The 23,396-nt window shown below is 37.9% G+C and overlaps 1 protein-coding gene across 5 annotated transcripts in view; it reads right to left on the minus strand.

The window, feature by feature from the left end:
• PCDH11X (protocadherin 11 X-linked) overlaps positions 1-23,396 on the minus strand; it is a 520,173-nt gene that overhangs the window by 179,575 nt on the left and 317,202 nt on the right. Inside the window, exon 6 of one of the 5 annotated variants that reach the window (XM_074602028.1) lies at positions 8,185-9,086. The exons of the other annotated variants lie outside the window; for them this stretch is intronic. Within the exon in view, the coding sequence (XP_074458129.1) occupies positions 9,006-9,086 (81 nt within the window). The 3' untranslated portion in view covers positions 8,185-9,005. Of the gene's footprint in view, positions 1-8,184; positions 9,087-23,396 lie in introns of those variants that run through there. 5 annotated transcript variants of the gene reach the window in all.

The raw sequence follows: 23,396 nt of genomic DNA on the forward strand, positions 1-23,396 counted from the left end.
TGCAAGTAATTCAATACAGTCAGAAAAAGATAAAAATAATGTTATGTGTTTCTTAACATCAATTAATACTGTTTTGCTGGAATTTCTTTTCACTGCAACTCTTCCAACCTCAGGCTTGGAATGGAACCTCTTAAGAATTGCTCTGACTTTTAGTGGGAACAAAACAAAGATCATCAAAAAAGCCTTTAAGGAAAGAGTTTTGCACCTCATTTTGGGATCCAACCCAGCTGAGACCACGCGCTGATGGCTGAGCATGCTACAGCAAATCACCAACTAACAACTCATCTCTAGCAGGCTGTCAATCATTTCCAACAGTCACCTCCATGTATTTCTGAAGCTTCCCTGATGCAACGCTACGTAGGCCGCATCCTGGGTGAAGTTTTCAGGCATGCAGCACCGCAGTGTAATTGCACAGTATGTGGGAAAATCCATGGGAAAGCATTACAAGGCAGTATAATATTATTATGCATTGGAAAGCATCCAACTTTTAAAAAAGCCTGGCTTTATTTATGTGCTATCCTGCAAATTCAATTACAGAATTGAAAATTAGCTACAGGTTTTCTACTTAAAAGTGCTTGTACTCATTTGAGTATAGACTTCTTTCTGTCTCTATGCTTAAATTATTCCATTAAACACAGGAACACAGTGACAATCTTCTGCAGCTGCACGTTCTGCTCAGTGCTATCGTAATGCGGCCTGGTCAGATTAATACAGCATGTAACTCATCTTCTCTGAAGCATCAGTATTTCATTTACCATTAACTTTATGAAAAAATGCCAAAGAAAGAAGAGGCAGCTATCCACAGATACATGCCGGAAAGGGTTAGACAGGCAGATTTCAGTTAGAATTGTACGCTATAAGAGGGACGAGTTATCTGTGTTGTCTGGTAAGTGTCTAAAGAGTTTAACTGAGTACAGTTTAACTTAGTATTTCCATTTAAAAGTTCAAAACCAATGCTTGCAGGTGGAATCATTGACCTATTTCTTCTTTGTCCTTGCCAGTATGCTTTGAAAATCTTTATGACTGTAGGACTGTTAAAATTTCACTTAAATAGTAATGTAAGATTAGCAAAAGAGGGATTTTACAACTGTGTAATTTTAAAACTCCAGTTTGGAAAAGAAAATAAGGCAAATACCAAGCTGGATAGAATTTATATTTTCTGTAACTTGCAAGTGATAATTTACAGCTAAGAAACACCATATTTTGGGAAACCTAAGGTGTTACATTTTTATGAGCTCAGATAACGAGATCTCAAACTCTGCAGACAGTTTCCTCAACCAGATCTATTCACCTTCCCTGGTCTGACTGCCCTGTACCATCCTGGAACAGATTTTGCTGCAAAGACTTATTAGAAAAAAAAAAAAAAAAAAAAAAAAAAGATAAGCATACTAACGAAGCTGTCATCATATGTATTATAAACTAAGCCTGTAATGGGATTATTCTTTGGAAAATTTGTTAAAGTAATGAAGTTCATGGTGCAGCAAGTTTGGAGAAAAATTAATGAATTCACAGATGTTCACCTTAATGAACAACAGATTGAGAATATATTATTAAATTCAAAAGGAAAAGTTTGCATATGTTGTCAAAATTAGGTTTTGATCTTTACAAGCGTTATGCTCATGTGAATAATCAATTAATAATTGATTAAAAGCTTCTTCCAAATTTATCATGTTGGTACAAATTATTATTTATTTAATTTCTCCTGAGAAGTCAAATAGATCAATGTGTGAATAGGTTCCTCCTGGGTACCTTAATATATAATACCTATCTCTGATAGAAAAAGTCCCATTAAAGCGGTTAAAAAGTTGTCATATGGTTACAACTAAGCAATAATAACCTTCCTAGCACAAAATTCCTTTTTCAGAAAAATTTTGTCACCTTGGCCATGTTTGTGCTAAGTAGCAGTTGCATTAGTAACCTTATCTTTCTATGAACATAAAAGGAGGGAGGTATTTGATCTGCATTAGCGCGTACCTGTTGCAGTAACCACTTGCCTTACGGAATGAAAGGTGGGAAGGCAGGAGGGGAAGCGTGGCCAGCTCCCAACCCTCACATAAAACCCAGGCATCAATCCGCCTGCTCCTGGGAAAAGGCCATCCAACTCACAAGGCACTTAGAAAATGTGAAAAGTAGCGTCATGTGTAACTGCAATTTATGGCATTATAATTTAAGAAATGAAAGCTAACTACAAATCTGTTCCTACAGAGCTCCTTTGCATTCAATCCTCAAATAACTTAAAATTCAGGGCTGGAAGAAAACCTCTACCAAACAAGGAAAGAGTTTTATCATTTTACTTATTCTCCCTAAACAGCAGTCTGGACTTTGGGCCAGCCCTGTATGCAATGCCATATTAAATTAACAGCAACAAACATCATGGAGCTTAACGAGCTCCCTGCGGATGGTGGGGAGGCACTCGCTGGATCCCGCCTGCTGACAACCAGCAATGCCTCAGACAGCAGAAACTGCGGTTATTTCAGTGGATTAGCTATTCACATCAGCATCCCAAGTGTTCAACCGTGCAGGACAGCAAGACATGGTGAGAAAACATTTTACTATGAATAACTACATCTTTGTTACTACAAGAAATAATATCTCTTATGTGACTTTTGCCCTGGCCTATAAAGCGAAGGCAGGATGGTATCTACTACTGACCATGAGTCAGGGAAGAAAGTGCAGACCAAAATCAGTACTCTGTTTTTCATCAACAATGGGGCAGCGAAATGATGGTGAAAAAGACTAATGACAATTCAATCCATTAAAATGGAGCACACACAATTTTGCATCTGTGGGTAAGTGTTACTTTTCTCATGTTTGTTTTACATTATAAAATCCTTAGAAATAAACCTTACTGTATTGGGTCTGGCTTAGCTGCCTAACAGGGTTAACCCACACCACTTATGTATAACAAACACATTGATAGCTGTTTCCATAAACTTTTTATCTGTAAAGTTCAATAATTTAGAAAAAGCATAAATAGAGAAAATCCATTAGGATGTTTTTTTTTTTTGAAGTCCATCCAAAACTAGCCCACGTGCATGTACCTCACTGCATAAAATGATCCACGAGACAATCAAGAATACAGGCTAAATTCTGTTTTATAACTAAATCAGATTCTAGAAGTTGTTTTATGGGGAAAAACTAACAAACAAACAAAACCCTTAAAGACAGATAAGACTATGACAGGCTACATTGAAGAAAGAACCCAGATTTCTATGAAATTTAGGCAAATTACACAGCGAACTGCACATTCAAAGCTATGAAATGTCACGAGAAAACTCCTTTTGAAATATTCTTCCACTACCTACTCCTTTTGGCAGACACAATATGGAATATTCTTCACTCACAAGAGTTCAAGCCCTGAACTTTAGCATGGAGCTCGGAGCAAAGTGCAAAGGGAAGAGCGGTAGAGTCAGTACAACGCTCAGGGGTCCCACTCACTTTCTGAGGAGCTGGTCACCCTCTGCAATATAGTAGAAGATGAAATTTCCAGACAAACACCACCTGCAGCGCTTTAGCACATTTAACTCACTATTAGAGGCTTAAATCAAATTGGCAGCAAATTGAACTGGGACAACAAGGGAAACGATTCTCCTTCGCAGCCTGCCCAGACCCTCTCCTGGAGGATGCTGCTCTGCCACCCTGCCGCAGGATTGCCAACAGAAGCCGTTTTTGTTTACTTCACCCAGCTAGGTTTGAAGGAGATGTTTCAGGAGTGTCTTATGTCCCACCGCAGCCATCCCCTGCAGGGGTGTCACCCCTGGCAAGGCAGATGAACCCCTCTGCTGCGGCAGCTTAGTGCAGAGCTCCTTGGAACCCAGCACCCAAAGAGATCAGCACCCCTGCTAGTCTCTTTCTTCGAGTGCTATCTAAAATCTTTTGGAATTTTTTGGCAAAAAACAGAAAGTGAAATAAATTCTGCATACACATTTGCAAATACACAGAATGTACAAATAAAACTAGTACATACTGGCTAGGAGCTGAATGGCTCTTTGATGTAAATGCAACTTGTCCCTGCAGGAATCTTAATACAATGTAAATAGTATTTTGGGATAAGTTACATCACCACTGTCTCCTCAATAGCTCTCAAAAGCTGTGAAAGAATGTTTTCGATTTATAGCACTGTATGTATTAGCAAGCTATAACATAAAGTGAATTTATGCCACCATAAAACCAGCCAAAAGCCTCCACACAAAATCAACGCCATCTTGCCACGACTTAAATAGCAGAGCTTATTTTCTAAGGGATCCAGGAAATAAGAATTCATTTCTATACCAGTTCTCTTTCACTGAAATTCCAAATTTTTCAAATGATAACATGAGCCTAAAATAATTTCCAGGTTTACTTTAGATGAGCTGTTTTTTAATGCCAGTAATTTAACTTGGAGCTGTAGAGGCTCATCCAGAACATTTCACAAAACCATTCCTCACGTATCAATTCATTTTAAAAAATTCCAGATAAGGGCATAATTTAACAAACCTTTCATCTCTAAAATAATAATTTCAAACTTGGCATAAAAAGCTGTCTTTTTCAGATGCAGAATATTCAGAAACCCAGACAAAAAGAAAATGAAATAATATACTTTGAGAGGCTGATAACAGAGCTTGTAACAAAGCATTATTTTCCACCTGGCTTTTGCAGACCCTAGAAAATATGTTCGGCAAATTCGAATGCATATGAGCTCAGAATGGAAAATACCCAGATATTCTTCAAGATTCAGCAAAAACACTGAAAGATAAGCCCTTCTCAACTCTGCATTTGGAAATGGTTTAGAATACTTGCAATACATACGGAAACTGGTCATCAGAGACATTTGTTTAATAGCTTTATTAATTCTGTTTGTTTGTTGAAAGTCCTTAACCGAATTGAATATTAATGTTATTTTCTGCAAGACAACCCAACAAACCTAATCCTCAGATGCATAGCAACTAATTAAAAAGTTGCATGGATGAGAATTGGGTTACCATTCACTTTGTCAGCAGACTTGCACATCGAAGCATAGATTTCCTCTACTTACTTAGATTGAAAGCGATTTAATTATGAAACAGAATGTAACTGCAATGTAAATGCAATTTATTGAAACAAAAAATGCAATTGTAACTATGTAAAAGTGTAAATTTACAGACTACATAAATATAATCTTTTACTGTGAAAGTATATGTTTTTTTGAAATACCATAAAAACAGCAGTGAAATGCTGAAGACCCACAGTAAAGCTAAGTAAAAGAAAACTAAAGCTTTGTAACAAGAAGAGCCACTTTTCTACTGAATTGGTCATATTTGCCAGAGATACCGCTCTCATACAACTATTCCTATTATCTTTCCTCATTTTAACATTACTTTGAGGCATAAGAATAAAAAGAACAAAGATGATGAGTATTGAACTGTTGAGTCTAGACAATAGACTCAAGCTGGCCTTTATCTTCTCTTGAGAGACCTTCTGAGATTATGTGATGCAGTACCTTTTTTTTCTTCTTTCTGAGAAATGGATGACTGAAGTCAGCAAATAATTTAGACAAAACCCAGCTTTCACAAGCCTAGTCAGAAGAATATTTCTCTGATGCTTTATTTTCTTTATAAGAATGGCTCTATTCACTTTAGGCATTTAAATCCAAAAAACGTAGCACTAAAACTAGGGAGATCTTCCCTTTTGCTCCCAAGAACTTCAAAAGAATAAAAATATTCTATAAAATCAAATCAGACAATATTTTCTGGTTACAATACTAGCTCTTTTCTTAAACCTGAAGAACAGATGAATTATGACTGTTCATTCCATCATTTATATGAATTAGTACTTCTTCGCCACCCAGAGCACTATTACTAGACACCAGAGATGAATGTAGAGACAAACAGACATGAAAGTGCTTTATATGTTTGCCAAGATTATAATTTGTTGTATACATTCAAGACTAGAAATGCAATGTGCTTGCAAATGCTGCTTTTCTTAAAAAAGATGACTGATATTCATGTCCGTAGAAGACAGCTTTCAGCTGCTTACAAATAACCTATCTGAAAACAAACACCAGAGTGGGGATGGAAGGCAAACGGACTGTTAAAAAACAAACAAACAATTTAATTTAATTATATTTTTTCTCATTTTTAGTGTTAAAGATTAAAAACCCACAGACTGTAAATAACAGTTGTGAATTTGTAGTGAAGTATGAATTAGGTAGTTGCTAGAGAGTTCACGTATTTAATAGACTCTGAGTGAGGCAGAATCTGACCTTGGCCGTGTCCAGTTGACTCTCAGGTTTAATAGTGTAAGACTGAGTCGTTCCTGGAGCAGTGGCTCCAGGAATTCCTCCGCTACAGCAATGCAGAAATGAGCCACTGCTCCAGCAGGATGTTAGTACAAGGACATAATTAAAGTTCCTACTAACTGGAAAAAAAAAAAAAAAAGGACATAATTAAAGTTCTTACTAACTGGAAAAAAAAATAAAAATCAAAGTCGTCTTACATGATTAAGTACCTCCTGCCCCGATTTTTAAGACAAAGTGTCCAACTGGTTGAAATTACAGGCAAGATTTTGTCTGGTAAACCTACAAGCATAAAATTGCAACGTGAACAAACCCAACATTTCTTTTAAATCTGCAACTTCGCACTCCTCAACGTACTTTCTGCCACATTTGATTTGAATGCAAAGTTCTCATTTTCCTAGATGCACCTTCCTCGGCCAGCGCTTCTGTCAATCCTATCAGGCTCTATAATGATATCATTATTTTAATGCTTGAGAGCATCCACAGGCAATAACTAATGTATCATTACACAGTAAGGACCAACCGAGACAGCTCTAGGCATATTCTAGAGAAGTCTTGAAATGTCACCTAGCGTTTGTTCCAAAAAGAGGTATTTGTTTCTCCCATGCTTTAAAGGCTGACATCCATAGGTTTTTATAGGAAATCAGAAAATACAGTAAATTAAAGGACATAAAACCCATATTACAAGTCTGGTATAAATGCCCCTTTCTAAAATTGAAAAAAACTCCCCAACCTAAACCAACCAGTAAATCTTGTTTCCAATGGTGGTGGTGGTGGGGGAGGTCAAAAAAACTCCAATCATTTTATGACTTGACTTCTTCCCATGCATGCCGAAAGTAAGTTATTTATGCCACTGGTAATTTCTTTCTCCTAAATTGAGTACAGTCAAAATGATGTGAGAGTGGTTTTGATTTCTCTGAATCAAAGGTATGATTAAAAATTAAAGCCAGAGTTGTGTTTTCCCCATTTCTGTGTTAGAGACATACGATATGTGACATACACAAGACTTCATTTTGTTGTGTGTGCATGCCTCAACCTAGAAACTAGCTCCATGAAAACTATTCACATCTTTGAAAGTCTCCTAGACACAAGCCCTAGACACAGATCTATTCAGTTATTAAGTAACACACGGAAACCTTGCAGGCAATATAAAGGATTTTAAGATAAGACACTGTGAAGCAGGGTGCCCACACGCTTTGTACAGCAGTCCAGTGTGCAGTCAGCAGACTGCAACATCACAGAAGAGAAATGAGAAATTTTGAGGGCAATTGAGCACAATGAATTTTCACAGTGGATCAACACAAAGTCATTTAGAATGGGTATTTCTGAAGCACTGATACAATGAACACATTTACAGTGTTCAATGGCCCTAAAAATTCACCCTTTCACCTGTGGCATAGCTACTGCTGTGAGTGAATTCTTAGATCATTTTTTTAAATGTATATTTATATGCAGTGTGCATAGATATACATCTAGATACACACACATGCATACTTTCAATGTACCAATCAGCTTGTTGGCACATTATGAAAGAAATATCTATTGAAATAGAAAAGCTTCACTGAGCTTTAAAAACACTGATACTTTTTGACTCTTTCCAGCTGCACGGTAAACTCCATGGTAAAGGCAAACCTCACTTCAAGAATACAAAAAAAAAAAACAGAAAAGCCGTGAGCTCCAGAAATATGGTTATCTAAAAGAGAATGAATGGGATACTGTTATCCTCTCCAGTTCTTTTCTTGCATGTAAAATGCTGAACTGAAAAGCAGGTCCCAGCATCTCACTGCGCACACTTGTGAAGAGAAGCCCAACTATGGTGGGAGGGAGGTACTAAACACTGTCCTTCAGCTTCCTACACTTTCCTGTCACAGTTTATAGGGATGACGCACATACTCACCAATAGGTTCTTATTTTTCTTTTGGATTTTTTTTGCATAAAGTAATCTGGGGTATTAAATAACAAATATCAGATCTGCACTTTTTACCATTGAGCTACTTCAGCTGACCCAGTAACTCATCTGGCAGAGCCGGGTATTTCAAAGCAAGCCTGTCTTTGCATCCAAGCCTTGCTTTGGTCAATAGCTCGTTATTCTGTCTGCAGGCATGGCAGCTAACAACAAGAGACACTGTTCCAATTTTATTCTGCACCATCTCCATGCTTCCCTTCTCAGAGATTAAGTTACTTTAAAGAAACCATCTTGTTTCTATTTCTGTGACCAATGCCGGTTATTTGTGAAATAACCATACATGCTTCAGTAATAAGAAGTTATTTCCCCTTGCTTTGACTGCAGAATGGATTTGCCATATGCTTCAATGTTAGTACTTTCCAGACCAGTCAAATTAACCTTTTGCCCGTGTAACAGCCCGTTGTCAGTCCTCTGTGCCCTTAGCACAACCTGTCAAAACAGTTAAGTACAGCCCAACTGGGAGACTCCAAGCCACCCCTTTCCTATTCTAGAAGTTTTCTTTCACTTAGTAGAACCAGGAACAAAGCAGTAAGTAAACCTCCTAAATCTTGTTTCAATTTGTAAGGCTGTTGCAGTAGCTGACGAAGGTGGCTCACTGAGGTATCTCCGTGTCTGCACAAGCCAGTTTATAAAGTCCCTAAAGGCTCTCGAGACCCAGGGCGTCTTCGGGATATCGATAGGTATTCACTCACTGCGTCCTTGTACATTTAATAGCCTGATGCAAATCCTCAGTGCCAAGATGGAAATTAATCTGTGTGAATCTTCCACATAGGCAAACACAGGCTGTCAGAAGCAATTGCAGTCAGGAACAGGAAAGCAGAACTTCATCCGCAAAGCTGTTAGCTTTTTGACTTTGGAGTTCGACAGCTGAAATACGATAGGGAAGACAGTTGAGGAAATACAAAGTGCATACATTAAGATGCTATCATTTGTAGCAAATGCAGCATTCATTTCCACTGCCACCTCATTCCTGGGAGGATAATTTAAGACAGTTTATTTCTTGACGTTCTCTGAGAGAGTTCTGAGATCTGAGGAACCTTCAACCAGGGTATTCTGGCTTCTTACACATTGCTTTTTTCCACAATGGCCAATATCTGTTGACATGTACTAGCTTCTGTGCTTGAACAAACAGTAAAACAAATCCTCAAATAAAAAGTCTTTTTTTTCTTTAACTGCTTTTGTAGCTGTTGAATACATTTTTGACACAGTTGATGGGTTGAAAAAAAATATCAAAGAGGAAGAGAATAATTTTGGTTGAAAGCAACCTCTGGAGCTCACCTAGTCCAATCTCCTTATCAGAGTACATCCACTTAGAAGAGGTTGCCCTGAGCCGTGAGCAGCTGGGTTCTGAATGTCTCCAAGGATGGAGATTCCAGAGCACCATTGGGAAATTGCTTCCAGTGTTTGACCGCACTTATAATGTCTCCATCTTTCCTCTGCTCTTTTCTAAGACAGCTGCAGATTGCAATAAGATCTTCCCTTCACTTTCTCTTCTCCGAGCTGAACAAACACAGTTCTCTCAGCCTCTCCTCACAAGACGCACACCAGCTTGCTGACTACCTTGGTGGCCTCTGCTTAACTTGCTTCAGTAAGTTAATGTCTGTCTTGAAGCAGGGAGCCCAAGCCCAGACACAGCATTTCCAACACTGGTCTCACAAGAGCTGAATGGAGGGCAACAATCATTTCCTTGGACCCACTGCCTGCCCTCTTGCTAATGCAGCATGGTATGTGTTTGGATTATTATACATAAAGTGTTTTGCAACTGAAAACCTGTTTCCCATCCAAAGGATCCTCCAAGTCAAGAAAAAAACCACGCAAGTCCAAAATATATTATGTTCTCAGAGCTCAGGCTTTGGAAACATCTGTTGTAAAGGTTATTATGTCAAAGTGTCCTCCCAGGAAGGGCTGACAGAGGAAGAAAATCTCAGAATATGACAGAACATACTGTGCAATGCTTTTCACAGCTCACTCCAATCAGCAGCCAAGGACACAATCTCAATAAATTCTTAAAAAGTTTATAAATGCTTGAACTACAGATGTTCACAGACCATTAATATCTAGCTTCCAGAATATTGCATCTGGTAGTATATGAACTTTATATAGTCCAATACAATTTCTTTTCTATACTCAACACAAACAGTAGAAGCAAGTATTCCAAATATTCTCATAAAACCAGCAAAAATAAAGATTAGTTTAGCTATCAACATTCTAACAATCTAGACTGTACTTAATTTAATATTTAATTATATTCTGAAACTACTACAGAGATGCTGCTCTGAAACTGATACTATCATCTACTTCAAATTATTCTTCTTATTCTGAACTTCATTGAATTCATTTTGTTGCAGTTGCCCAGACAAGAAAGATGGTAAGTCCCGTAAATCCTCTCCCCATAGAGTGAGAAACTGGGGTAAAATAGCAGCTCCTATATCATCCCTGTCAGCTTAATGAATGTAATGAAAGAACTTGAAGATATGGCTTGTGCTTTGCAGAAACATCTCTTATTCCAAAGAGTGACTCATCAAAGAGAAAGGGGCAGAAAGGTGCCTTTGACTGTGACCACCCTCAGGATGTTCTCTGTACTTCTTAACCAAAGCTCAAGAAACTCCAGAATCGTCCACTATCCTTTTTTTTTTTTTTGCCATGTTTCTCCAAAGTTACTGAACGATTTTTGCAATTGGATTACTATTTGACGGTTAACATGTATTTTCATCAGATGAATGACAATTTGAAAAGAACTGTTATAATTTTCACTGAGTCTAAAAAAAGTTGTTTACAAGAAAGCACAAACATCTATTCCTTGTCTGCTTCAGCACTGTATATTATACCTGCATATTACTTGTTCAGATATTTCTGGTATGATTGGCTTTTTAGTGGTTTTCCTAATAAACTCCTTTAAAAAAAAATGCAGAGTATAACTTCCTAAGGTTAAATCACCTGAGGAAATTATATTGAAAAAGAAAGTTATTCTATATTATACTATAGTAAGCCTCTCTTGGCACGGTAAGGTTACCTTTCTCCACAGCAAATCTAGTCAAACTTCATGTTGGTCATCGAAAGCAGTTGAGGCTGTGATTTCAGTTGCTGACTTGCCTCAAATCTTCATATTAAAGGCTATCTACAAAATCTTTAGCTACAAACAATGTGCAGCCCAAGGCACAGGCATTCCAATGGGCTGAGGTCCATGGGAAGCAAGCAGAAGCAAGGAGACAAAGGCACTGTAATATCTGATTGCGGTTAGCAGCTTTTCTATTTATCCGTGCAGCACTCCTTTCCTCTTTCGGACAGCATAGCAGAAATAGTGCCCACCTGTCCTCCTCTCCAACTATTATGGCTTACGTTGCAGGCAGGGGAAATGGGAAAGCTCAGCAGTCTGAGCACCAGTGAGGGAGTGACATAGAAAAAATGAACCATTTTTTATATTGCTATAAAAACAAAAGACGCTATAAAGGCAGTGCAATGCCAGCTAAACTGGTGTAGTTGACAGGTATATGGATTGAAAATATGCTGGCAATTAGAAGCCTTGGCTAAAAAAACCTGAACATACACAACTTTCAAAACTATGCCACTGTCTACACATTTCAGCCATCTCTAAGCTTTGGCAGTAGTTTGCAGCTAGCAAGTAAGGAGGACCTGGCCAGGAAGGGGATCCTGTGTGGTTCCTCTCTGATCTAACAACCCCTGTTCAGTACTGAAAGGGATCAAACACCACCTACTTCAAGGACCTGACCTTGAGCAGGAGGCCCACAGGAAGGATTGAGCACTCTTACAACAATGGCAGCAAGTATCAACACTAGTCCTTCTCTGGTACTAGAGCAGCTTTCATGGGAAAGGTGCTCTACGTGGGTGAAGCATTCAAGAATCACCTGCTACCTCCTCCTGATCCTGCTGGATCTGTCCTAACAAGTGAGAGCCCTGACACTTCTATTCCTACAGCTGTCTGGTCCCATGCAGAAGCCTTGGAGGAGCTGCTGGCCTCAGCATCTGCAGATAGCAGCCCGGATGGAGAATATAAAAAGTGTTTTTCAAAACAATTCTTCCATTTTCATATTTTTCGAAATAAGCAGGCAAGGGATTGAATGGGGTTTGGAGGTTTCTGAGGGCAAGAAAGCAGGTGATTCAGTCAGGACTCAGGGGCATGCTGTACATTGCGAGGTTGAAGTTTTATTTCCTCCTCTGGTAATTTGTCAAACAGATTGTTATAAAGAGTTACAGAATCAAGAAATGTCAGACAAATACAGAAAAGCTTTGAAACCTTTTGTGATAAAGCAAAAGTAACAAGTATAGTTACAACAGCTGCATGCACAACTGTGTTTCCAAGGCAACAACTCACAATCCTTACAGCTATAAAAATCCTATACACCACGGGGGAGTTGTGAAATTAGGGAGACTCCAGCTAAAATAGAATATAGAAAAACGGACTAAAGCAGAGAAGCAGCAGGAACACCGAAATTACGAAACTCATGCTGCTTTTAACAGCTGTAGCCTGGGAGCCCCTCGGTGATGTTTTGGTGAAGCCCTGGCCTCCAGGCCTGGCACACCAGCTTGCCTTTGTCTCCCACATTCCAGGTTACCCACTCGTCAGTGCCACAGGGAAAAAAAAAAAAAATTAGCCTAAAATTGGCAGTGCAGGTCACTCGTGCAGGGTAATGGCACAATCCTGTCTACTTTATTCGCTGGCTTAAGCAAGAGTCTAGCCTATTAGCAAACCAGCGCACTAGGATAAACTAATACTTTGTAATCACTTCAAGGAAAGAAAGCAAAAAGCCCATTGCTTTCTTTTTAATGTAATTGTTGTGCTTATGGGACAATAAAATGTAAAACCTTAGGATTTAAAAACCACTGTTTGTCTTGTATGAACTCATTTATAGACATATTATTCACAAACAACTTGCAGGTCTTGCATACAGAACTTCTCCAGCTTTCGAAAACCCGCAGCTGCCCGATGCCCAGCACCTAAGCAGGCAGAGGGGAGCTGGGCTGGCGGCAGCCACCACTGCCTGCACGATTCCCAGAAAGACCAACACTCTGAATAATTTCTAGTTACAGACATACCTGCGACTACAGTAAAAGCTAACTGTAGTGGAGGCTCACCTGTCAGTAGCATTGGTATCTCTTAGATGCACTGGACTGTACAACGTGTAACTGGCTACGTGTGCGTGCGAATCATCAACACAGAAAAGTAAACTTAGGGAGTTAAAAACACATAATTAAACACCACATATGGGCATTTGGTAAGATTTGCTGATTTAAAAAGACAACAGGCATATATCTTTCCTTCAAAGCATTTGAATTTGCAGTGTGAGGATTAGGAAATTGCAAAATCAAGTTTCGGAATTTAACAGATATGTAATTACTAGCAGTGGTAGCGGGTACACAGATGAAAATATCCTAGACAGGTAAACAGTCACTGAACAGCTTTACATACCGCTGAACAGGAGTCTCCTCCGTTCCAGTTGTGTGAATCCAGGCCTGTAGTAGGACTGAAATCAATAGCTATTTTGCATTTAAAGAGAAATAAAAGCACACCTTTGTTCAATGCTTCTGCAGAATCACTGGCCATGTCTCTGAGCCATTGGATCAGCTCTATGTTCAGTCCCTTCAATTCTTTTGTTTTAAATTCAAGACACTTGTTCTCTCGTGCCTTACTGATAAGCGCAGTTCTACAAATATTTGATTTACATTTTTTGCACACAGTGAAGTTTCCAGTTAAATCCTCACGCTCCCTCGCCTTCACACCATCGTTTCCCACTGCTCCACGACACCGAGGACACACAAACAGTGCGACTTGATCATGGAGCACATTTCTCCTGTCTTAGTAACATTTCTTATATAGGTGCTGATCAAAGACTAAGTGACAAACTCTATATCCTGATCCTTCTTCTTTCTTTCATCAAATGAGTATAAATAAGAGATGACTACAAACATCTCTGCAGACAGACCTGGGGAATTTTTAGATCAAGATCATTGTATTTTTTTCTTTGTTATTTATGTGAGTAAAAACAGATTCTGATTGCAAGGCAACACTTTACAAAGACGGCTTTAGATTGACTAAAGTGAGCTGTGATCTCTTCCATAGCTTTTTTTCTGTTCCCATCCATTTTCATTTTAACAGTGATATCTGAGCCACAAGGAGCGACTCATGACTTCAGGAATCATGACAGTGGCAGAACTCAGGCCAGTGCTTCCAGCCTACTCAAGCACTCCTATTTTGATGGTTAAAAGCCTTCAGGGGTACATTCACCACTGTATGTATTATATATACTTATTCTAGAGTGAAGGCAGGGAAGCAGGACAACGTATATATGCTGTGCTGAAAAGAGCTAATTTTCACGAGCTAATGAAGTGACTAGTGAATTTTAATGCTTTGTGAAGCATTAATCACTCATTCCTATTAAAATATTGAAGATATTACATACTATATCATAACCCCTACACATTCAGTGATACAAAAGCCTATAAAAAGATATATGAATATAGACTTAATGGAATGTGTGATTTTTTTTTTTCCCCACAGTCTTCACTGTAACATTTTCTTACGCGTTTGTTAAGAACGGGACAGAGTCATGGTTTGCAGGTTGGGTTTGTTGTCCAGTCCTCAGTGTTGCCCTCGTCCCCAGACACACTCAGGTCAGTACTCCTGTATTTCCACACATCCCAGAGCTCAGCCTGCTCATACTGAAGCTAAGCAAAAAGATCCTATAATCCCAGTGGCAGAGGGCTTGGACCCACTCTTTCCAGGGAGTATCGGCATTCAAGAAAATACAAACGGACTATGAAGCACACTACCCTCCCTCCAGAGAGAAGAGGTTTTGCCTTTTCTACTGAAGGTATTGTTAGCAGCTCAACACAAGGGGAAATATCAATAGGTTCTTTGAGAATCAAAGGAGCCTGTATATAACAATGCTTTTGTCTTTGATGATAAAGCTAATTGTTCTTTACTTTCTAAAATGCCTCTGTGTCTTCTATAGATTTTCCATATATTATTTTTCAGCCACTTCTACTGGACAATGTAAAGCTTTCTTAGTGTTGCAGTCAATAAATGAAAATATACAAGTCTTTATTTACACTAGGAGACAGGGGCTCTAATGCAGCCTTTGTAGTGCAATACATCACGTGTCTATAGCCTTCCTTAGGGTTTATTCTCTCTCTTACAAAACTGCAAATGCGTCTAAATCAAACCAAACACCTGGAGACTTCCCAGTCGTATTTTCCTGTCCTAAATGATCAGATGTCACTCTACCCGTCATATACCCAATCCGTGCAACAGTGAGTAACAGCTTCAATGTATCAGGGAGGAAAGGAAACGGTTACACTGGCAGATCCTCCCATTTGTGTGGTACAACAGTTTATCCTGACATTTGTTCTTTTGTATTTACTAAGAAAAAAAGAAAGAACATATTTTTAATTGCCTTTATCCTTCAAATGGAAGAAACCCAACTTATTCTAAATAAATAAATACAAGTAACAGTAACTACTCGCAAAAATCTTAGAATGAAATAGCCCTAAGCCTTTCCAGCAGCATCTGCACAGATTGAACTAGATTAGATACTAAATCATTTTCACAATTCAGATACTTGATATTTTATCTGTTTAATAGGTTCCCCATTTCTTTTCTCTTTACAACTGCGACAGCAATTACAAGTGCAATGAATATTGATACAACATAAAAACAAGCCATTTTTTCCTCACGCTGCTTTTACATATGTAATAGATATTTAGACACTACTACTGTTGTGAATAACACATTTCACCAACATAAATGATAAGACTGTGGACAAGAGATGGCTGAAATGTCAAGCATAACAAGTCCTCAACAATAAGGACAGACTCTTAGGATAAAAATGACAGATGCACATGGAAGAGAGAGAGATTACAGGGAATGGAAGATAAAAAGTTGTTCTTTCAGCATCTGAGAACAGACTACTTCATAGCTACCTAGGTACCTGATTTCTTTAGGAAAAAATCCAGAAATACCCCCAAGTGTCAAACAACTGTGAGATTATTTTCAGACATGGGGACATGGCAATACTTTCAGACACACACACACACCATGTGCCAGCTCTGAACACAGTTCTCATCTGAAACGTGTGAAAAGAATTTAAACCGCAAGGACTGTGAGCATGCTTCCTTTGCTTTTTCACGTGGCATATTAATGCATACCTATTTGTGTATAGCTTTTCCAAATTTCAGCGAAGAACTAGTGTTCTGAGATATGTTAGGGATGAAATCAGCTGGGATGCTTGATTTATGTCTGTTGTTTCAGTGTAATGAATATAGCCTAGCAGGAACACAGTATGAAATTAAGAAAGAAGGGAATATTAGAAAGGTGAAAATTAGGTGAATTCCATGAACATATAGTAGAAATGCACTTTTGTGTTTAAGAAAAACTGAGTATCTTCTCAATTGCAACTCAAGTCAACCAACAATTTGACATCCCCAGTAGAATTTCAAATTTTGGTACGTGCTTTCAAATAGAATATTTCAACTTGCACAAATTTCCACATCAATTTACAAGTGAAATGGAATTTAGAACACAGTGTACTTTAAGTTGACCTTCTCATTGCTACTGAGTAGGTCATGTACTTTTATGTATTTATTATGACTGGACATGAAATCAGAAAAGAAGAGCCTGAACACTTAGTTACTTTACCACTCCTTAGCAAATGAAATGTGTTTTCTTCCATCTGTTTTGTTTTTCTCTATATTGAAAATTTAACTAGTCATATTCTAAAAATGTGCTGACTATTTCACAAACTAAGTATCCCATAAAGGAGACGTGCACTTATCAACTTATATACACATACAGAACAGTTATGCAAAGAAACGTACTTTAATAGACAGACCAACACTTGCACAAAAACCAGAGCAGCCTCCTAATGGAAACAGAAAAGCAACATGGGAATTTTTCTCAGACATCGCATGGCTCTCGTCACTTTGAAGTTCCCTGATGTAGAGTGAGTTTGTACCCAAATGGGAGGCACGTTGTGGTAGATCAGTATAAGTAACTCATTGAGAAAGAAGATGGCCTTGACCATCAACAAATGGTCAACATCAGTCAGGCAGGGCCATGCTTGTAGAAAATTAATGTTCTTTGTAAAGCTTTATCATAAGACGTCTTCATCAGAAGTTGGGTTTGTTTTTTTTTTTTAAAAAGTAAATCACAGTTTTAAAGCAGACTAGCATATGGATAATATCTGAGCAATTTAGCATGCATTAACCTCAAAATGTATCATTTGTAAAGTGTGGAGGCGGATCAATTCCTATTCCAGAAGTAGCATAATGATGTTATCAGATTTATAGTGTTAAAATAAACATGATGAAAGCAAAACAGCTAAAAAAAAAGTAAATAATTTATAGCCTACATACAACAGAATTTTTAGTTGTCTCAAGCGACTTGCTAGCTTTGAGCACTAGGATCCAACCTCCCAGCGTATCTTCTATCCATGTGGCCATGGCTGCCCTCTATTACCATGACCTTTCATATAATTATATTTTTAAGATTATGATCATTCCGATGGCTGTCATGATCAAACACATAAATTTGCTGCAACCTATTTTGGACAAAAGTCCTTGCAGTTAATTTTTCTAACGTAAGTCTTTGTCTACTTTTCTGAAATTTTGCCAGCATAGCACCTCAAAGATTTCAATTTTCTTCCTGTCAGCAGCTCTTCTTTTTCATGATTCACATTCTGGCTACTGCAAAAAAATAAAAAAAAAAAATCTGCACTTTTTTACCAGTCATGACTTGTACAATTCACGTTTCCCAATTGTTTTACTTGCAAATTTTAAGAACTCCCAACAACAGATGCATTTAACTGTCAAGCAGCACAGACTAGTAAATAGTGTAGAAGAGCTTAGGTTGGATCCTAAATAACTGTATTAATTTATTGTCTCTACAGTTCGATGATTGCGTTGCCTTGCATCTCAGTCCGATTAATGAAATCTAGGTTTTTCACACATTCACAAACGGTCTTTATTCTTTGCAATATTTTGTTGCTTCCAAATTGGTGGTTGCGGAAAGATGCTGTTTTATTGTCACTGCTGAAATCTGTTCAAGGATTTTAAGGAATGGTAAAGCAGTTTCAGCATGTAAGGTCTTTCCCTTATCCCGTGTCACACAAAGGAAAGGCTGCAAACTAAACACATTCTTGTCTCATACCCTCCCACAATCTATTTGCTTGCTGTGATGACAGAAATTATCCATGTCTTCATATATATACACATATATTTTTAGACATCCACTGACTATATATATACACATGGATGAAATAATAAGAAATAATGTTTCTAAGAAGTCACTGAAGCAGCCTCCAGTTGTTCATGCTATCCCGTGTATCTTCCAATAATTCAACGGGACAATATCCTGATACTTAAAACCTGATACATAACCATTTATAATGGTTAAAGACAATTTCCTCTCGTTAATCTGTTGCAGTTTCTAGACTATAAATCTTGCTACTGTGTGCCACTGGTGGATCATCTCGTCTTTGATACTTTAACAAAAAACATAATTGTTGTCTCCCTGCTGCATCCCCTCCTGTTTGTGGCTGCTGGTGGTTGAACATTACACACAAATTCCACTTTCTCAATTGGGAGTCCATGCCACCCCAGGAATAAAGCTAGTCAGAACCATTTGCCACTTCATAAAGTTCAAGAAGTTTCAGAACTACAGCTCAGCTCCGGCTGCCAGTTAGTTACAAATGCAAGTGCTGAATAGGATTCTTGTAGCTCAAATGAGTTTGTCTGAATACATAACGAAGTATAGATTAGACAGAGTTGTGACATTAATTTTCTAATTGTTTTACAGATGACAATAAAAAAAAATGCTCTAGAACAAAATTCCTGGAAATACACCACCAACTCCATTAAAATTGTCATTCATCTTTGCATCTACAAGGAGCAAAAAAGTAAAGCTTCTGAACCTCCTCCAGCCCCTTGAATTAATCGTGTTGAAAACTTCCCTGCATCCTCCACACTGCTCTCCGCCTCTCAAGTCTACCCATCTACGTTACGCTGGTTATTTGAGTTTCAGCAGTGCCTTGGCTCTAGGACTGCTCTTTTGTTCAATCCAAAGACTGAGCTTAAGTGTAGTATTTAATTTTCAAAGAACTATGTCTATACTTCCGTCCCCCACCTTTAAAAAAAAATCACCTCTAGCCTTATTACAGCTCTCTGAATTACCTTCAGCCAATGTTCCAAGGCAGCCTTCTATATTTTCTCTTTATCAATCCCATTCTAAATTACAGGCAACGGTATAATTCAATTCTTAAACATTTATCTATAATCTGCTTCTTTCCATGCAGTTACAAACATTCCGAATTCCGTTCTTTCAGGAACATAATTTCAAATCTCTGTTCTTTAGAAGAAAACAATTTCACATTAGCTTCAATATTTATTTCAACAGTCTTGTGTAGCACATATTTACCGTCCTTTAGCACTAACCCCATTCTTCCTGTAAGCAAATTGATTCTGTATTTTGAGTTACAACTGTTGTTAACAGTTACACCACTGTTTCCTTTTTGCTCTGTTATTGTCAGTAATTCCACTGTATAAATAAAATTGTGCCTTGTGCACTGAGATCTGGAAACTCACTGCTAATTGCTGCATTATTAATTGCTAAGTCAACTAGTGGCAACAGGGAATCCAACTGCTGTCTCTGGAGGGCCAAAAGGATTGTCAGAGAAGGAGCTTTTTACATCAGCTGCTCTTTTTTTTTCTGGGAATGCAGTCTATGTTGTTTTCCTGAAAACATGTGAGCAGTGACAGAATACAAAGAAGCCCTATGCAATGGACTCAGTGCGCTCTAAGAGAAGCATACTTTAATTAGATTATGTCACTAGAATTGCTTAGTAATGACTATTGAAGGCACAGAAGAAGAATGCTACAACTATAATTATAGTACCTGACAAACCAACAAATTAAGTACTAGATACCTCCAAATTTACCAAGGTTTTCCTTTCCTGTCTTTCTACCGATGCAATATTTAAAATGCTTCACACAGATTCATGCATGTGCAGCATGACAATTGATTGGCACAAGGTGATTTGCTTTCCTGAACGATGCCGGTATGATCCTCACTCACAGTCTTTTATTGATCCTTGAAACAAATATCATCCTGTACTGGTTTCATTAGACAGGCTCTCTCTTGTTAATTACCGCTCACTCAAATCTTTTGGTGTTTCATTAAGGTGAACAAATTGGAAGAATTAAATAAACAATCCCTGTCAGCTGCTACTGTGGCATTCTCATTCCTGGTCTTTAGTTCCCCAGAATGCCAATAAGGAATGTTTTTTTTTCCCCCCTTTCTTTTTTTCAGTATTTCTGACATCAAGTCACAACAAAGTGGTGCAATGCACCATAAGAATTGACTAAATCAAGTCGGAAAATAGTCTGAAAGACTTGGCTGACTACTTCCCCAAATCCTTTTGGACTTCAGGGAGAGTTCTTCTACCTAACTGCAGATACATGCAGTTTCATCAGCATCTCTGCAACAGATCAAAACAAGCTGTTCTCCTCTATTCACAAGGAATACAGAGAGTGAAGGACTAAACAATAATTTGTATGGAGATTTCCCAAATTAGTGGCATTAAATTGCTTTGATAAAATCATTTGAAAAATGGTTGTGCAGAAAAAAACAACTTTCAAATTTCCTTTACAAATAAAATAAGCATTTTTCCTCTTTATTGGTAAAATCTGGAAATCAGAAAAAAAAAAAGAAAGAAAAAGTAAAAAAAAAATTACTTATTCCCTGCACAGGATATAACTGGAATTAGAGAACATTCCCTATAGTCAGGAATACCTAATGCAAGCTCAAGATTCAAGATGATTAAGAATAGCCAGGGCACTTTTTACTAATAAATCCTTTACTCTGTGTGTTCTCAGGCTTCTGAAAATAGGTCTAAATCTCCCTAAGCATATTTAGCAGCTTTATCAGTATTAATGTAATGATTCCCACACCTCTTTTCGTTGCACTGTCATCCAGTCACTAACAGGTTTCCTTACGACCAGCAGTGAACCACTAAAAAAAACCAGAAAGCAGCAGAATTTAGAGAAAGCTGGCATTTTTCAGAATTTTCAAGAATCTGAAACTAATTCAGTTGCTGCTTAAGTGCCTTTTTCCCCCCTCTTCTTTCCACTTCTTTACTAGCTTGCCTTCCCCAGGACACAACCTTTATAGAACGAAACCCCAAGTCCATCTACAGCTAAGCTGCAATAAACAACGGACCAAGAGGAGCTCTGGGGAAAAGTCCACTTTTTTTTTTTTTTTTTTTTTTTGAGATAACCACACTCTATGTCATATTTACACTAAAGAAAGTGACAGACAATAATCTTAAGATGCAGAACAGAGAGATTTTTGACATCTGAAGCAGATAGTGACTATTGTGAACCTATGCTTTTGGGTTTGGGGGAGCACTATTTTTCAGCAAACATCTTTTCATCTTCAGAAGGATAAAACACAAAAACTAAGAAGAGAAGCTGATGACCACCACGATGAGCTGAAAGCCATTAACAGCAATATTAAAATACATTTATATGAACCGGAGACCAAAGAAGCATAACTACAAAGTGAGGTTGGAAATACTGATTTCTCATTTTCCCTTCCTCCTCTATCCCCCCTTCACTCCCCTTTCTCTTCAGTTTTCTATCTTCTACTCGTCTTTATCTGAAAGGGACTTATCAGCTATTATGTGGCTGACTGGTAGTGATGAGACTGCCAAAATGTGACAGCCTTATCTACAGCACAGCCCTGCAAATTGCCAACCATTGATCCAGCAGTCTGTGCCAGCTGATCAGTGCAAAGCTGTTTTGATTTCTTTTCTTCTGGGAAAGAAATGAACTTCTCTGCCAGCAGCCACTATGCTGCCAGTGCTATTTCCCCAGCCAAACAAAGAGCCTGAAAATTAGAATTTAGTTAGACGAATTAACATGACATCCCTTTCTCCTCGCTTGATTTTTGCAGTATTATGGATGTTGCATCCTATTCTGAAATGTGAGGAAAAACAATACAATTGATTACAATAATTTATCTTCTGGTTTTATGTACATAAATGTCTTCCAGGTACACAGTTTAGCATTGCCAGGTCCCCATAACCTTCTACCACAGGAGCTTTTCAAAGCAGTCTTTCTCTATTATTACAATCAAACTTCAAACTTCACTACTGAAGAAATTTCAGCTACTTATGTCCCATTGCAAGAAAGAATAATATTTTGCTTAGTTTCTTCTCCCTAAATGATGTCGTTGTGGGATCATTTAAAAAAATGTATTTATTTACTTCTTCAAATCTCGTATTTCCATTTTTACATCTACATTCTATAATGTATTTACATTTGTCCCTCAGTCTGTAACAGCTGTAACAGCAGTACAGAAATAAAGAACGTGTGCATGCTTCAACATGCAGACCAGGGTAGATATACCCAAGAAAGATCAACAATATCACTTTCTTGGCTTATTTACTCCAAACGGGGCATTTCATAGCTTCTCTCTATTTGACTCTGAAATCTAAACGTTCTCTTCATTGGCAGAGGTCCATGGATAGGTTTTTATTTCGTTTTTTTAAAATCAATCAGTGATTTTGTTGATTGAAATAATAGCCCAAAGATTGGCAAAGAAGAACTTGCTGACACGGGAATCAGAAGATACAGTCTCAGTTATGAAGCTTTGACTCTTGCTTTAATACACAGCAGGATTAAGTGGAAAAAAAAATAAAATTCAATATTTTTTTTTTGTCTCTCCATATACCAAATTGCCTATCTAAATCAAAAGATTTGTTTTTCCTTTTTTTTTTCCCCTGAAGCACTTCTGTTTTGTCCTTCAAAAGTTTTTCATTTTATATCATCATTTCCTTCCCTAAGTATTTCTCAGTTTAGCAGAGGCATGCTTTCATTGGATTTGATTTTACCTCTGCAGATCCTTTCAGATAATTTTCTATTTTATTCTGAATTCCTGAAATATTTCCTGGAACTTTTGATTGACTTCATAACAACTTTTTTTTTTTTTTAAGTCAGAATATTTATCACCCTACACAGTATGTTGCAAAATTAGCAGAGTATTCATTAAGCCCTTTCTAAGTTCCTGAATTGGGGTGGAGTGTATCAGGAAACCCACCCCTTCTTTCAAGTTGCAAAAGATTTGTTGCCCCTTCACCCCAAATAAAATATTTCCTATTGATGGAC

The sequence above is a fragment of the Larus michahellis genome, chromosome 9 (genome assembly GCF_964199755.1).
Source record: "Larus michahellis chromosome 9, bLarMic1.1, whole genome shotgun sequence".
NCBI lineage: Eukaryota > Metazoa > Chordata > Aves > Charadriiformes > Laridae > Larus > Larus michahellis.